At 38.0% G+C, this 16,055-nt stretch overlaps 2 protein-coding genes across 2 annotated transcripts in view; one reads left to right on the forward strand and one right to left on the reverse strand.

Annotated features, from left to right (window-relative positions):
- Positions 1-16,055, forward strand: part of LOC307169806 (muscle M-line assembly protein unc-89) — a 536,691-nt gene that overhangs the window by 126,619 nt on the left and 394,017 nt on the right. The gene's annotated exons all lie outside the window — the stretch shown is intronic.
- LOC307169885 (uncharacterized protein) lies at positions 7,508-12,862 on the reverse strand. Its single transcript, XM_079890776.1, has 3 exons — positions 12,655-12,862; positions 12,113-12,445; positions 7,508-8,103 (listed from the first exon to the last, which is right to left on the reverse strand). The coding sequence occupies exons 1-3, from the start codon at positions 12,698-12,700 to the stop codon at positions 7,889-7,891; spliced, it is 594 nt and encodes a 197-aa protein (XP_079746902.1). The 5' UTR covers positions 12,701-12,862; the 3' UTR covers positions 7,508-7,888.

The following is a 16,055-nucleotide window of genomic DNA, read 5'->3' on the forward strand; positions in this document are numbered from 1 at the left end:
TGTCTAGCTCGTCTGCTTTCAGACAGACAGAGCAGCTCTTTGTCTCGTTCTACGGACGCTCTAAGGGGCTAGCTGTGACGAAACAGAGCCTATCCAGATGGATAGTTGATGCCATAGCGCTGGCTTACGCCTCTAAGGGCCTGCAGTGCCCGTTAGGTGTTAGAGCGCACTCCACGAGAGGCATGGCCTTGTTGTGGGCCTGGTCTAGTGGGATTGCCTTGCAAGATTGCTGTATGGCAGCAGGCTGGGCCTCCCCGTCTACATTTACAAGGTTTTATAACCTAGAGGTTCCCGCTTTGCAGGCTAAGCTGCTTTCAGTCTAATAAGTCGGTACTGTCTGACCCGATGTTTTCGGCCCAGAATACTGAAACTGCTTGAGCAAACGCTCGCTGATCGATCGCGCAGCTCTGTGGGCGATGTGTAAGACCCATAATATTCATCAGACCAGGCCGAGTTTTCGCCCTGGCTGTATGGAACACTATTATCATAATGCCTCCTTTTTGGATGCTATCTATTACAGGAATGATGCTATTCTAGCCCCTCTTCCTGGACTCTCTGTGAGTCCCTGATGATCATGTACTATATGAGCCCTGGGCACTTGCCCCTGGGACTTTGGTATTGGATCTCAGCACGCATGGCGTTTTACATTGTGTTCCCCATAGCGCAAGATATTACGCAGTACGAGAGAACCTCTCATAAGAGAACGTACTCGGTTACTAACGTAACCTCGGTTCTCTCTAGAGAGGGAACGAGTACTGCGTATCTTGCCGTGCATGCAACACGCTCTGGTTCGCTTCGGCGATGAAAAACCAGTGAAATCAGCCTATCAAGCTATATTTATAGGTCCAGGCCACGTGAGTTTCGGCGGGACGTGACGCAATGGACCCGACGTCACGGGGCCTGTCTCGATAGGCTGCTGCAGTTGCCGCAGAGCAGCCAATGGGCACGCGAGCTGTCTTGCCTATGTCTGCGTGCTGCTGCAATGCGTTTTACATTAATACAAAATTTAGGATAATTTTTTGGCTTCAATATCTTGTGGAAAAGAGACTTTCCCCATAGCGTAAGATATTATGCAGTACTCGTTCCCTCTCTAGAGAGAACCGAGGTTACGTTAGTAACCGAGTACGTTTTACGGATGGGCGGGACTTACCAGCTCTATTTGTAGCAGAAGCAGAGATGACACGGAGCTGTTGTGCTGTAAACTGCACTTAATTATTTTGATCTTTTTGCATCCTATTTCCATTTCCTGAGTATCTGGTAATGTTAAAATGCAAAAAAATCTGATCTCGTGTCATTAAACTTTATATCTTGTACATGACCACAAAGCACATAAGTATCTAAGGATCCATATGCCCGCAGTTGTTCCTTTTGTGTAGGCTATATACACTGGACTTCTCTATGAGATAAGTTCTTTCACAGAACTCGGCATAACAGATAGCGGTTTTGCCTCCTGGATGCGCGCGCATCTGGTATTGTTTGTATACAAGAAACCCGTGTATACAACATCCCTTACTTAGATGTTTTACCAGTGACTATGACTAATAGATGGATTTTCCAGACATGTCCTGGCTGAGATTTTTCCTGGGGCTTTTCTTTTTTTCCTATTGTTTTTATACTTAATACTTATACTTTATAAGGTAATGACGTAAAAGAAGGCTGGTTTGCTTGCAGGCATTGTACATAATCAACCAATCATGCCCTGGGATCTACAGAAAACAGTCAAACAAAGCAATATATGAAGGCTATAGAGAGCACATCAATAGGGAACCAAAGCCAAATCCCAGATATTCCAGGCAATTTAGAAATTCTGGCCAGCGAAAGAAACCTAAAATTCTCGGGACAGCAGCATGTGTCCAAATTTTAATCTTAACCGTTCTATTTCATCAGAAACGATCTGTAAACAGGGCTTTAAGTGTAAAATACCGAACTTGTTCTTTAAATAACCATCTGACTAAATATGTTCAGAGATAAAACAGTAAAAACTTAATTATTCACTGACTTAGTTCAATAAAATGTCTGATTACTCCACCATAATAATTCAGACGTCTCTCCATCTGGATCGGAGGTCTATAACTCCTGCTCCTCGAGTGCAATGATCCAGAGTTCAGCTCAAACCCTAATCAAACACACTTGAATCAGCAAATCAAGGTGTTAAAGGTATAACAGGAACAGTGAGTGTGTTGGAGCAGGTTGAACTGGAGTCTGCAGGAAGGTGGCCCTACAGGAGCAGGATCATCCCCATGATCTAGAGTCTAGATCATGGCGCCAGAGATATCTAGCTCCATCTAGTGGTTGGAAGAAAGTGAAAGTGAAAGTGATGTGTAGTCAAGTATGATGTCCCATGCTCTGCATTTCACCCATCCAAGTGCACACACACACCATGAACACACACCCGGAGAGCGATTGGGCTGTCTTGATCAAGGGCACCTCAGTTGTGAGTTATGAGAGTGTAAGAGAGCGATGTACATTATCTTCCCCTGCCGGAAATGTAGGTTATGTGTCCATCTATCTAACAATTACACCACAATTGCCCACAGAGGATGTTTAATGAGAAAAAAATGATCTGTCACTAACTGGTAAAATATTTTAAATTAAGACAAGCCTATAATATAAAGTAATATTTTCTTAAAATGTGTATATGTAGCTTGCAAATCATTTTATTGATTAAAAACAGACGGATTATGGATATGATTGAAAGGACTTTTTAAAGGAGAACTTGCTTGCAGATACTGCAGTTACAACATCCACCAGCAGGGGTGAACAGGACATAATATAAAGAGAGCCTACAGATTATTCAAAAGGATTCTACACTGTTGTTTTTTAGTTTAGTCACAAGTTGGCGCTCCAGCAGGGTCTTTAGGAGAGATGTACTGCCTACACCTAATCTGAGTTAAAATGAGTAAATCTGAAGCTCAAAATGTATTACCGCTGATAGATTATAAGAAAACATGTTGATGGATCATAAATATTTATTTTTTGAAAAAAAATATATATATATTTTTTTTTTACCTTTTGTCTAAATTAATCACACAGTAACATTCACAATAAACACATACACAGCACAAAAGGCAAGTTAAAATCAAGTCAAAAGTCATATTTAAAATAGTAATACTGCAGAAAAGAATCACATCAATTCAGAATACATTTGTCTCCTCATATGATATGTGAAATAGAGTAGCCTGATCTATAAACTACAATTTTTTTTTTTATCTCAGTCTGCTCTTAGTTGATCACTTATTTGCACAGAAATATGGTTTAATATGTGTAAAGCATTCAGATTGTCATATTAAACTCATCTCTTGCTGAAAAGTGTTTTATGTAGTAATTCAGTGACTAATGCAGCTGATGTTGCTGGGTTAGTTGCTCTGTGGAGTTTCATTATGGCTGTAAGGAGCAGAAAACCACTGAACTAAATCAAACAATGACTTTAACAGCTGAAGGACAATAAGAGACTTGATCAGGCCAAACATCTGAAAATGAGTAGGCCTATATGTCAGGAAACTCATGGGGTTCAACAGCCCTGAATGCAAATATGCACTAAAATAATCATGATGAGAGATAAAGATCAACATAAGCGCGGGTTAAAATATAAACTGAAGATCTGACTAAGGTTCACACATTTATTTGTGTGACAGCGCTGCTCAGGTATTTTTCTCGTCTTCTCATTTCACACTCCGTGTTTTATTCCGAAACTTCTCAGAACAGCGTTTTTAATGGCAACACCCACGTCCATGATGTATTTAAGGTATGCTGCCGTTTTCTTGTGAATAACCTGGTAGTGTCTCTTGTATATTCTCGATTAAAGTGTCTGCTAAATTAGTACATGTAATCCAGAAGCAATATGAAGTGATTTTGTTTTAATAAAATAATAATAATAATATTTTTTAATTGCCAATGAATTGTGTATAGATCTGTTATTATTGGGTGTGAAAGCAACCTGAATACACCACATGCTAAAGTGTTTTTTTTTTTAATCACTTTTTTTATTAGAGTTCACTAGTCATGCAGAAATATTATAATGGAAAACTGTTCAAGGATATATTTGATCTTGGAATTATTGAGACTAACAGACTAAAGATGTATGATCACAGCTGAATGATGGTGTTGTGTTTGCAAACAAGTTTCTTTTTTCCAGGTTAAAAATGAGACAAAATAATTTAAAGATTATATGTTTATTTGACATGGTAAAAAACAGGCATAAAGTTAAAAAACAGCATGATCAAAAACTGCAAATACATTTTTGAATATCTTGTTTGTCAATTTTTAAGATATATTACACTAAAATATCACAGCGAGAGAGAGATTAGAGATGTCAGTGAAGACACTGGCCAATAGTGAGCTGGCCTTCTTACGTAGAACCTGGAAGCGCTGCACGGTTTACACTACGTCAACAGTGCAGGAGAATGACACAGAAGAGAAGAGATTGTTGAATAAGGTCGTTATTTTTGGGGTCGCTACACAGGGACGTGCACAGACATTTTGAGGGGCAGGGGCTCAAATGAAATAAAGGGCACTTCTCATAATTAAGGTTTTTTTTTTTGTTTTTTTTTTAACAAAAAAGTATATAGCCTATATTAACGCAACTCTGACTTCCTTTTTAAAAAAAATATTAAAAAAGTTAATTAATTTTATCTTCCTCAAACTCACGCAATTGTTTCATTTTAAAAAGATGCTACTAGTTTCAAGTATATAACTGCATCAAGCAGAGGGGCGTGTTTTACTAATAATTTGTTTATTTTTGCACAAGGCACTATACATCATTTTAATAATTTTGGTGTTATCAGAATACATAACACTTTAAAATCAACACAAATATTCACTCTAAACTGAAGAGGGCTGTTGCTGCTATTTTGTTAACTTTACTGGAAAAAAATCACTGCAAAAATGATCGACAAAATACAAAAATACAGCAATTTAATAAAATTATTACAAAAAAAAGGTCTTCTACTTCAAAATAAAATCTGTTACTTCCATTCCCTGGTTGTCTCTCCTTCCTCCCTTACAGCGGTAACCTTCTGGGGCCATGTCCCTGTAGATGTTTATGCATGTACACACACATGCACAATAACTGATGGTGACTAACATGGACTTAATTTCACATTTGAGGGAGGACTGTATCATCATCATCAAATAGAAACCTCCAAAATCCACATTTATATGATTGAGTAAAATAATTGAGTAAAAATTCAATAAAAGCCAATGTCATTTATGTGGTTGTATGGAATACTATTTTATAAAGGTTTAGAGGAAATAAAAAAAGTTAAATTACTCATAAATAAAACGTTAATATTGTTATATAAATAAATATTGTTATTTTTATTGTTTAATGTTAACTTATTTCTACTCAGTTTTATGTATTAATGTACCAGATGCAGTTACTCAGATTTACTACATTTTTTAGAGTGTATCCTCCATCTGTTTGCATCTGTAGATTTCTTCTAAATTCACCAATTTAGATTTCTAAATTGCAGGGGGAAAGACTCTTGATGTAGCCTAAGTCATTAACTGGGGACGTTCTGTATGCAAATTAGGCGTCAACTAGTTAAACGGATAGTTCACTTTGAAATAAAATGTTGGTATGTTTTAGCTTACCTCAAGGGCATCCAAGATGTAGGCTAGGTGTCTTTTTTCCGCAGTAGTTTAAATTTTGATATTTTTAGGTCAAACCGTTCTTGTCTGTCAGTCCAACCCGGTATCACGACAAGACGTGAAATAATCCAACCCGGTATCACGACAAGACGTGAAATAATCACGTTGGTCCCCTTTGGAAAACGTGTAGATGTCACAGTTTAACGCCCTCAAACGTGAATCTTACACGTACCCTCAAACGTGAATCTTACACGTCCTCAAACGTGAATCATACACATGTAACGTTACCCTCAAACGTGAATCTTACACGTACCCTCAAACGTGAATCATACACAACGTTACCCTCAAACGTGAATCTTACACGTACCCTCAAACGTGAATCTTACACGTACCATTATCCCGGGACGTTTGCTAATCCTACCCCAATCTAATCATAACCATTTCTTAAAACTAAGTTACGTAGGCTACAATTATAAAGAAAAACAACAGACAGACAAGTATAATCCACAATAATTTATTTATTGAGAAAATGTCAAAATCGGTACCAAAAGTTGTTCACGTGACGATGTGTCGCAGTCCTCTCTGGCAGTGGTTTTGTATGAGGTAACAGAGCAGAATTTAAATTATTAATTCAAATCCATGAAAATGTTAATCCGTCTTCGGTTCGGTAGTTCGGTTCGCTCTGAGGGCTGCGCGCTTCATTTCAAATGTGAATGGGCATGACGCAATCTGTGACGAAGCAGGCGAGGCGAGAGCCAATGAGCGTTTGATATTGCCGTAACCATAGTAACCTTGAGGGCGCAATTTTTGAATTTGAATTCATAACAAGCGCGGGGTTTGACGTTTACGGTCAAGATGACGATTACTGGATAAAGGGCTGAGTTTGGATCTTTTTCTTGCAAATAATATATGGATTCTGAAGGTTTGGATTACATCAAGCTAATAAAATTGATGTATTTTGTGAATCGATGTTGTGTTGTAAGCCGGTTAGTATATTATGGTTATTAGGAACGATAAATAAATTATTGTGATTATACTCGTCTGTCTGTTTTTTTTCTTTATAATTGTTGCCTAGGTAGTTTTAAGAAATGGTTATGGTTAGGTTTAGGGGTAGGATTCGTGGCTCAAACTATCTTTTAATGCCATATTGTTCATAAAAATGCCATTTTCATACACATATCTGTCCATACGTTTTATCATTTTAATATTGTCCATAAAATGGGTATGTTTAGGTGTGGGAGTAGAAGGGATCTTACTATAATCTATAAAATGGTAAGGAAATGGTACAGATATCTTCAATGGCAAACGTGTATGATTCACGTTTGAGGGCGTTAAACTGTGACATCTACACGTTTTCCAAAGGGGACCAACGTGATTATTCAACCCGGTATCACGACAAGACGTGAAATAATCACGTTGGTGGTCAGTCGTATAATGATGGTCACGGTCTCCAAGAGGATGCACAGAGTCCAAATTGAAACAATTCCCCATCGTCCAAATTAAACAATTCCCCTTTGTAAGTACACATTGATGGCCTAAGACACGAAACGAGCGGTTTGTGTGAGAAAACGAACAGTATTTATATCGTTTTTAGCTCTTATACAAATACCACGTCCAAGTGATCTGAGGGCGCGCGCGCATCCTGGTGTGTGACGTGTACGCAGACTGGTGCATACTGCATAGATATACACTAGATTTCGCCTTAAAGACATTCGTTCCAATGACCTGCCGTAGCCAAGGCGACATCTAGTGTATATATCTATGCACCAGTCTGCGTACAGGATGCGCGCGCGCCCTCAGATCACTTGGACCGACCTGATATTTAGATATACTATATACTACTGACAGGGAAGCTGTGCGCAAACAGGAATATATATTATTTTTCAAAAATAGAAAAAAAGCACTCCAGAAAAAAGGGCACTTTCTCTCCAGGAATAAAAAGGGCAGGTGCTCAAGCCCCCTTTGATGTCTATGTGTGCACGTGCCTGTCGCTACATATCATTAACGTTCAACCAATGGAGTCACTATTTTAACAATGTCTTTACTTCCTTTCTTGGACCGACATGAGGGTGAGTAATTAATGAAAGAAATTTTATTTTTGGGTGAACTGTCACTTTAATTGATAGTTAACATTAAGCTAAATGCGGTATTAATCTGCTTGCTGAGACACGACATATAAGCACCTGCAATCAGTAGAAGTGAAATTAATGCAGTTACGGTTATGATTTAAGAGTGTGAAACAAACAGCATGAAAAAGTTAGTTTGCTTTTGAAAAAAAAAAGAATCTTTGAAATGATAGTTACTCAAAGGAGTTCTTGTCATATATTGGCACCAGACATTCACGGTAATCTTCATCTGGTCGATCAGTGTTTGTTGCTGCGTTCTTCACAGTCTTCAGCCGTGGAAGATTTCTGGTTCTGAATTCATAAATCAGAACGACCACCGCAGCCACGCCCACCAGAGATGAGAGAGCCAATCGGATCACAGCTTCGGTGAAACCACAACAGCGACTTTCTTAAGAGAGAAGAAAAGAGCAACATTAGAAAACATAATTATGATTCATGACCAAAACAAGAGATCCTGTCTACTAGAGAATTCCCTGTGAGGGCCTCTTCGACATAATCAGACAAGTCCTCTGTACAGTTAAGGGCTGGATTCTGGAATCCACTGCTGCTTCAATGTAGGCTATATCTAATAAGTGAATATAATCAAGGTATTAATCAATATTTTTCCTTCTAAACAATTTGAATGACTTCTTTAAGCTTGATTGAATTGATTGATTGAAGTATCTTTAATGTCCCCTAAGGGCAATTTTGTTCACAACAAATAGCCAACACATACACATCCACACAAAAACACATTAAACCTTAAAAAAATAAATGGATAAAAAAAACATAAATACACATGTACCTATAGTTTGTTGAGAAACTCAACAGCTAATGGTACAAATGATCTCAGATATCTGTTGGACCTGGCACGTTTTCGATAGGTATACCTCCTTCCTGATGGTAGGAGGCAAAACTCATTGTGTAGTGGGTGAGTGATGTTAGCCAAAATGGCCATTGCCCTCTGTGTAGCTCTGGCCTCGTACATATGCTCAATGCTGTTAAGATCAGTACCAATTACTTTCCGACATATGCTTACAGTTTTTCCCAATCTGTTTTAATTGCCGAATCAACAGATCATAGTAAAAGTTAAAATTGACTCAACAAAGGATGAATAAAAAGCTTTCAGAAGGGATCTATCAACATTAAACCCATTCAACTTTCTTAAGAAAAAAGGTCTCTGATTAGCTTTTTTACATGTGATGCGATCTGGGAAAACCCGTCGGATGTCGCGCTGGGCCGTTTTCAGTAAATTCCAAAATAGTTTCACTAGTTCACACTTACAAATAAGTCAGATAGAATAAATGCGTATTTGGCGTGCTGTCCGAGGAGAGGGCTCCGGGCTCGGTATTCGGCCCGAACCCAGAGTACTCCCCCCGTATTCCTGGCTGTAAAGATTGAGCCAAGAGTGAGGAGTCGGGGTGGTGGAGGGATGCTGGAAAACTGCCAAGGAATATTAGGTGAGTTGACAGAGTGGATATATATACTTCTTGTCATGCTGATTAGGGTAGACATAATTGTTTGATGACGAGTAGATTGGATTGATTAGCCTATTTGAACGTGCTCCTCCCGAACTTTGTTTATAAAACATCATTTGAATGTCAGTTTTTTTGTCAAATTTTTTTTTTCATTAAATTATTATTCTATAACATCTTTTATCTTATCTCTGAAAATATCTTGGCAAAATTCCCTTGTTTAGTGCAGAAAAACAGCGATTTATAGTGTCAAGCTGAAAATACTCTCTTTCTCTAATGCATTATATGCGACCATTAACGCCCGGCAGAGGTGAAAAAAACAGAACAATCGCCGTATATCCCATACACCTGTCCGTCGCGTAACACTACAAAGATAGTTTACCTTTAAAATAAACCACATACATGTACAGTGAATGTGTATAGTGTGCATTTCGCGCCAATCCTGTTTAAACTATAACGTCACGCAGTTTCATAACAATCGCGAGATGGACGCGTCTCAACGGTGACAGTTATTTAAACCTGTTTTTCTCAAAATTCCGTTCCAGAAAATCATAGAGATCGGCCAACTTCAGATAAACATAACTTCTGCTACCAACAAGCTATGATAAAAATAAAAACAGATTTGGAAAGGGCTTGATACCAGCATCCATATGATATCAAAACCTGTAATAGGTAACATTTCACCATGTGGTGGGTTTTCCCAGATCGCATCACATATAGTCTATTGGTGTCAAAGTTCAATTTATCATCTAAAATGGTGCCCAAGTACTTGTATTGGCTTACCACATCTACCACTATGCCATTAATCAAAGTTGGAGCTGTGGTTGGAGGATTACGGCGAAAGTCAATACACATATCTTTGGTCATATGAACACTGAGGTGAAGATATGAGTCCTAATAAGACTAATTATCACAGAGTCATCAGCATACTTAATGATATGCCTCAATTCAAACATACTCTGGCAGTCATTGGTGTAAAGCACAAATAAGAGTGGTGACAAAACCCACCCTTGAGGTGACCCTGTTGAACACATTAGGACCTCAGATAAAGTGTTATTTACCCGGGACCTCTGTGACCTCATAGTTAGAAAGTCAACCAGCCAGCATATTGTACCAAGGTCAATATCAGGAAATTGCAATAGTCTGTTAGCAAGAATATGGGGCTGCATACAATTAAACGCTGATGAAAAATCAACAAAACACAAACGTGCATGTGTCTTCTCGCCCTCCAAATGTCCAGTAACAAAGTCCAGCAGTGTTGCTGTGGCATCCTCAACCCCCTTACTTGGTAAATATGCGAATTGTAATGGGTCAATCATGCTCTGAGTCATGCAAAGTAAACTCCTCCTTACAATACGCTCAAAACCCTTCATCACCAGAGATTCTTTAAGCTTATGAGATTTGTGTAGTTATAGAATTACATGTCAGTTTAATGCATGTGCTCTCTCCATGTTTTTGAGAAAGGCACCTAACATGTGTTAAAACATATATCTAACTCAGGGTCAGCCTGATAATCAGTGTGGATATGCACCTGCATATCAATCCATGTGTGGACAATTTCTATGTTTATCTAGTTCTTAGCCAATCAGAATCCTTCAACCTGAAGTAACGATGTAGGTGTAAGGTATAATTGTTGTAGAAATGTGAATATATGTACACTGTAAAAAATTTGCTGTAGTTTTGCAGCTGTTTACCAGTAACTTACTGTAGATTTAAATCGATGTTATTTACTGGCAACAGTTTGCTCAAAGTTAAATGAACATTAAACATTAACAAGTCTTTGTCTTTACAGAATAAAACAATAAAATAACAACCTAATGCAAAGCATTCTGGGAACCAGAGATCTTCATCAACCTTTTTCTGTTTTTTTTTTTCCTTCAGATTTTGGTTCCCAGAATGCTTTGCATGAGGCTGTTATATTAGTTTTATTCTGTAAAGATAAAGACTTTTTAATGTTTAATGTTCATTTAACTTTGAACAAACTGTTGCCAGTAAATAACATACATTTAAATCTACAGTAAGTTACTGGCAAGTAGCTGCCAATAATACTGTAATTTCTACAGATTTTTCTAACAGTGTAGAGCGGCCTACAAACTCCTTGTGAGTCTTCTGCCTGATGAAACTACAAACTATCTTCAGTAAAAAAAATGTCTTCAATTTACATTTATGCATTTGGCAGATGCTTTTATCCAAAGTGACTTACATTGCATTTCAAGTACACATTTACATTCTTATCAGTTCTTCCTTTCCCTGGGAATCAAACCCATGACCTTGGCGTTGCAAGCACCAATGCTCTACTGTTTGAGCTACAGGAAAGTCAATTGCGCTTCACTTCCCTGGGTCTACTGTATAATCCCCTACAACAGACCCTATAGGGCCAGCTTCGGCTCCACTGGTGTGATGAATCGATCTTCAAGCAAAAGGAACTGGATGAATATTTGAATGCTACCGATCCCGATCTGAATTTTGACTTGTGATGCAGCCTGAATCATAATGACACGTGTTTGTTCCTTGGCTAGAGGAGAACTGTGAATTCAACGAGTACCAGATGTGGGCCGGATCTGGGCCAAAACTGTGTTGCTGCCTGGGTATTGTTCAGCTGTACGACGCAAAGAGCAGATTACGTTTCTTTGAATTTAATTTGAATCAAATTCTTAAAGAAAGAAATGTTGTAAAATCATCTAAAAAACTTGCACAAATGATTCTGTCATCACAAAACCACTTATTTCATTATCAGACTAATTATGACCTTGTTTTACATGTTAAAAGGTTAATAGACAGAAAAATAGTGTTGGCCCAGATCCGGCCCACATCGTGTACTTGTGGACTCAAACGCGTTGAGTCCACAAGTACCAGATGTAGGCCGGATCTCGACCGTGAGCCGACACTATGTTGCTGTCTGAGTATATCCTATATATCGAATAATCCAGCTGGTATACTCACCACAGACAATAAGATTGAATATGTTGAGCGGCGTCTCTGATCTGGTGGTTTTGACTTGATAAAGTCCAGAGTCCGTGGTTCTGATGTTTGTGATGGTCAGAGATCCAGTCTGATCCAGTTCCAGTCTGCCTCTGAATCTCCCATCAGCACTATCATTATAAAATATCGGTTTATTGTCCTGTCTATTGATTTGAGCAATGAGAATGTCTTTATGTCCAAAATTCCATCTTATCTGATCATCTTTCTTTATTTTAGAAACATTAGGCTGTATGGTGACAGATTCTCCCTCGATCCCTGACACTGACTTCACTTCATCTGCAACGCCAAAAACACCTGCCGAACAAACAGAAATGATTGCTTTAAACTAATTTGATATATATATATATATATATATATATATATATATATATATATATATATACTTTGTTGTGAATTAGACTGATTGATTTACAGTCATCATTATTCATGACATTAACAGCAAATACAAAATCCATTCTGACTGATTATAGTACACTGTGCATCATGAAACAAGTATAACTTACCAACTAAACACCACAGGCACAAATGGAGGAAAATCGGGTGAATCATTTTCTTCAGCAGTTTGAACGTCAGAACCGTTTCAAATAACGAAAGACTTCAATTCTACCGTCAGAAGAGCTAAAGATGAGAGAGATGTCAGTCTGAGTTGAAGTGCTCAGTGTGAATAAATACCTCTGCTTCTCCTTTCAGAGTCTGTACACCTTCTCACATGGACTTATTTAGAAATGAAGTCTTAGATACTGCAGACTCTTGTTCCTCCCATGAAATATTTTAAGATTGGTTTGACTTCCCCTCTATGCTATGGGCTTATTTATATGTGTATGTGTATTAGTATATTAGTAAGATGTGATGTTGACCTAGCAAATTTGACCTCAGACCTGGAACATTCTGGTTACACTTTATTATAAGGTGTCGTTGTTATGGAGTAATTATATATTTGAGTACTGAGTAATATTAATTAACAAGGTATTTACTAAAGGGTTCGGGTAGGATTAGTATTTGGTTGAGGGGTATTTGCATGTAACTATGCATACTTTACTGTTATTACTATGGTAAATACATGTAACAAGGACAATGTAAAATAAAGTGTTACGTACCCACATTCCCTTGTGCAAGTTATACACACTTCACATCTCATCTCATACACGCAAACCAGCTTCATCAAATCTATAGTGTGGATGCAAAATATTTTCATAAAAGATAGTTCTACCAGAAAGACTCGGGAGAATAAACACTGTGACAATTATCCATTTATTAACAACCCAGCAAGCAATAAAGTTCTTTGGCGCAGGCCCCGTCCGTAGCTTGCAATCTGAGGGTCCGGACTCTGCATATCCTGCCTGAAGACCAAGGCAGGGGCGCAGCCGACCCCCTGTGAGGTATGGGAGGGAGTCCATCCTGGTGGTGGTGGTGGTGGGGAGGATGGAGGGAAGGATTCGATTTGGAGGTGGTGGGGAGGATGGCGATGAATTGGAGCTTCATCATCTGCGAACTCAGACATGAGTAAGTACCGATCTTTTATACCACGAGTATTAGAATGTGATTGGATAGATGAAGAGGTGAAGTGACGTAACAATTAAGTCTTCCAGGCAGAACTTAATGCTAAAGCTTTCATTTCACCTAAAAATGAAAATTCTGTCAAAACTTTTTCACCCCCTAATGTCGTACCAAATCCGTATGACTTTCGTTCATCTTTGGAACACAAATGAAGATATTTTTGAAGAAATCTGAGAGCAGACGTACAGAATCACAATCAGCTCTGGAAAGTTTGGCAAGTGGAACATCCTCAGCAAGACAAGATATTGTATGTGAAACATTACAGAAATGATATGGCATAAAACACTTAGGTGTAAGGGTGAGTTGTTTGTGGGTTCCAGCCCTTCCAGTCCAGGTCGGAGTAAAGGCGAATGATACACTGGCAAAGGAGTTGTTAAGGATACTGAGATCAACATCAGAGTGCAGATGAGTAAACAGGAAATGAAGGGGTCGATGGGAACTGAAGTGAAAGAGGCTGCAGAGGATATGGCACTATGAAAGATGAGGAAGGCATCAGTATAGGCCTAAATATAAGGGTGGAAAGAAGAGCTGTTGATAACTGTTGGTAATGACAAGATTATACAACACTAAATCAAAGTTTATAATATATTATATTATAAAATAGGGAAACATGATACTGACAAATTTGGACTTTGAGTCTGTAATAAAGTTTGATTGATTGATTGATTGATTGATTGATTGATTGATTGATTGATTGGTAATTGTGATAAATGTTGATACATTGCTGGAATTTACAGCATATAATAGAGAACGGTTAAAGTTAGTTTCGTGTGTGTGTGTGTGTGTGTGTGTGTGTGTGTGTGTGTGTGTGTGTGTGTGTGTGTGTGTGTGTGTGTGTTCAACTAAGTTGTGCTCCATACTCATTTCAGTAGGTTGCAGAAAATGCATCTTACAGTTGGTTTGCCAACCGCCATATAAACAACAGAAGAAGAAAAAGAAGAAGAAGAAGAAGAAGAAACAGCAGAGGGCGGTATAACTTTGCGATCCGCCGTTACAAAGAAGAAGAAGAAAACTCCTGCGGATCTGGAGCAAGTTTCAGTGTCAAATATCTCGGTGGGTGGAACCTAGGCTGACATTTGTTATACATAAAGGGAGTGATAAAAGAATGCAGGGAAGATGGGAACAAAAATATTAAAAGCTTGGGGAAGCTTGTTCACAGGGAAGCACAATGGTATTGCAGACTGTGATATTAGCCCAACTGTTATATTATCCAGTACACCACCATGGATATTTCCAATGCCAATAACTGACTTATTCAAATGAAATTCAAATGAAAATCAAGAATGAGAGAGAAACCCCAAAGAACATTATTGCACAGCAGTATTTAGATCAGATTTATTCGTCATGGTTCATATACTGATGGTTCTCTGGAAGAACAGCAGCTGCTGTATATATTCCTAAATTTCAAACAAGCATTAAGAAAAGAATAACTGATCATGTATTGTGTTTGCAGCAGAATTAATTGCCAAGATAGTAGCACTCCAGTGGGTAGAGGATGTAAAACCAAGATTAGTAGTAATATGTTCTGATTCTTATGCAGCAATCACTAGCCTCATAAGTGGAAATAAATCATCAAGGCAAGACAAAGTTTTTGCGTGTATATGATACGCAATTTTCGCGTTCATATGATACGCACTTCATGGCGTGTAGACTAAAACGCACGCAACACCTCTGATCTGCAGTGCGTTTGCAGTGCGTAGCATATGCACGCAAAAAAACGACAACATTTTTTTGTGTATAAATGGCACGAGAAATTAAATTTGTGGTATAGATCCGCACTTTCATGAGATTGTGTTTGAGATTCTTGCAAGTTTGTTAAGAATAAGTAGTGTAAGCTTATTGTTCTTGTGGGTTCCTTCCTGCTCATATGTGAGTGGAGGCTAAATAAGTGGTTGATAAACTATAAACAAGCTGTAAAACATAACAAGATAAATATTCAAGTGACTCTGATCAAAAAAGAAGTTAAAGGTAAAATTAAAGAATTCATAAACAACAAAAGGCAAGAATGGAACAGTGATAACAAGGGTAGACATAGTATACAGAAACAAGTACGAAATGGAAGAAGTGTTTAGGAATATAAAAGAAGATACAATTATTTCTTGCATTCGAATAGGGCACACTAGACTAAATCATTCGTTGTTCATAATAGGAAAACAAAACGGGTAAATGTAATTATTGTGATCAGGCAGAAACAACTGAACATGTTTTAATAAAATGTATAAAATATGAAGGAAGTAAGAAAGTTGGGTGTTGAATCATTAAATATGGAAAGCCTTTTGAAAGTGCATGCAGAACAAGATAAAATATATAGTCCTATTATGAAATATATTAAAGCAATAAGAGTTGA

Source organism: Squalius cephalus (genome assembly GCF_949319135.1).
Source record: "Squalius cephalus genome assembly, chromosome: 13".
In the NCBI taxonomy this organism is placed as follows: Eukaryota; Metazoa; Chordata; class Actinopteri; order Cypriniformes; family Leuciscidae; genus Squalius; species Squalius cephalus.

What these genes read in the sequence shown, in the direction of transcription:
- LOC307169885 (XM_079890776.1), bottom strand. Translation starts at nt 12,700, where the DNA reads ATGATTCACCCGATTTTCCTCCATTTGTGCCTGTGGTGTTTAGTTG. An exon ending in GTGCCTGTGGTGTTTAGTTG is followed by an intron (nt 12,446 to 12,654) that starts GTAAGTTATACT and finishes TTTGTTCGGCAG; the next exon opens with GTGTTTTTGGCGTTGCAGAT. An exon ending in ATTCAATCTTATTGTCTGTG is followed by an intron (nt 8,104 to 12,112) that starts GTGAGTATACCA and finishes TTCTCTCTTAAG; the next exon opens with AAAGTCGCTGTTGTGGTTTC.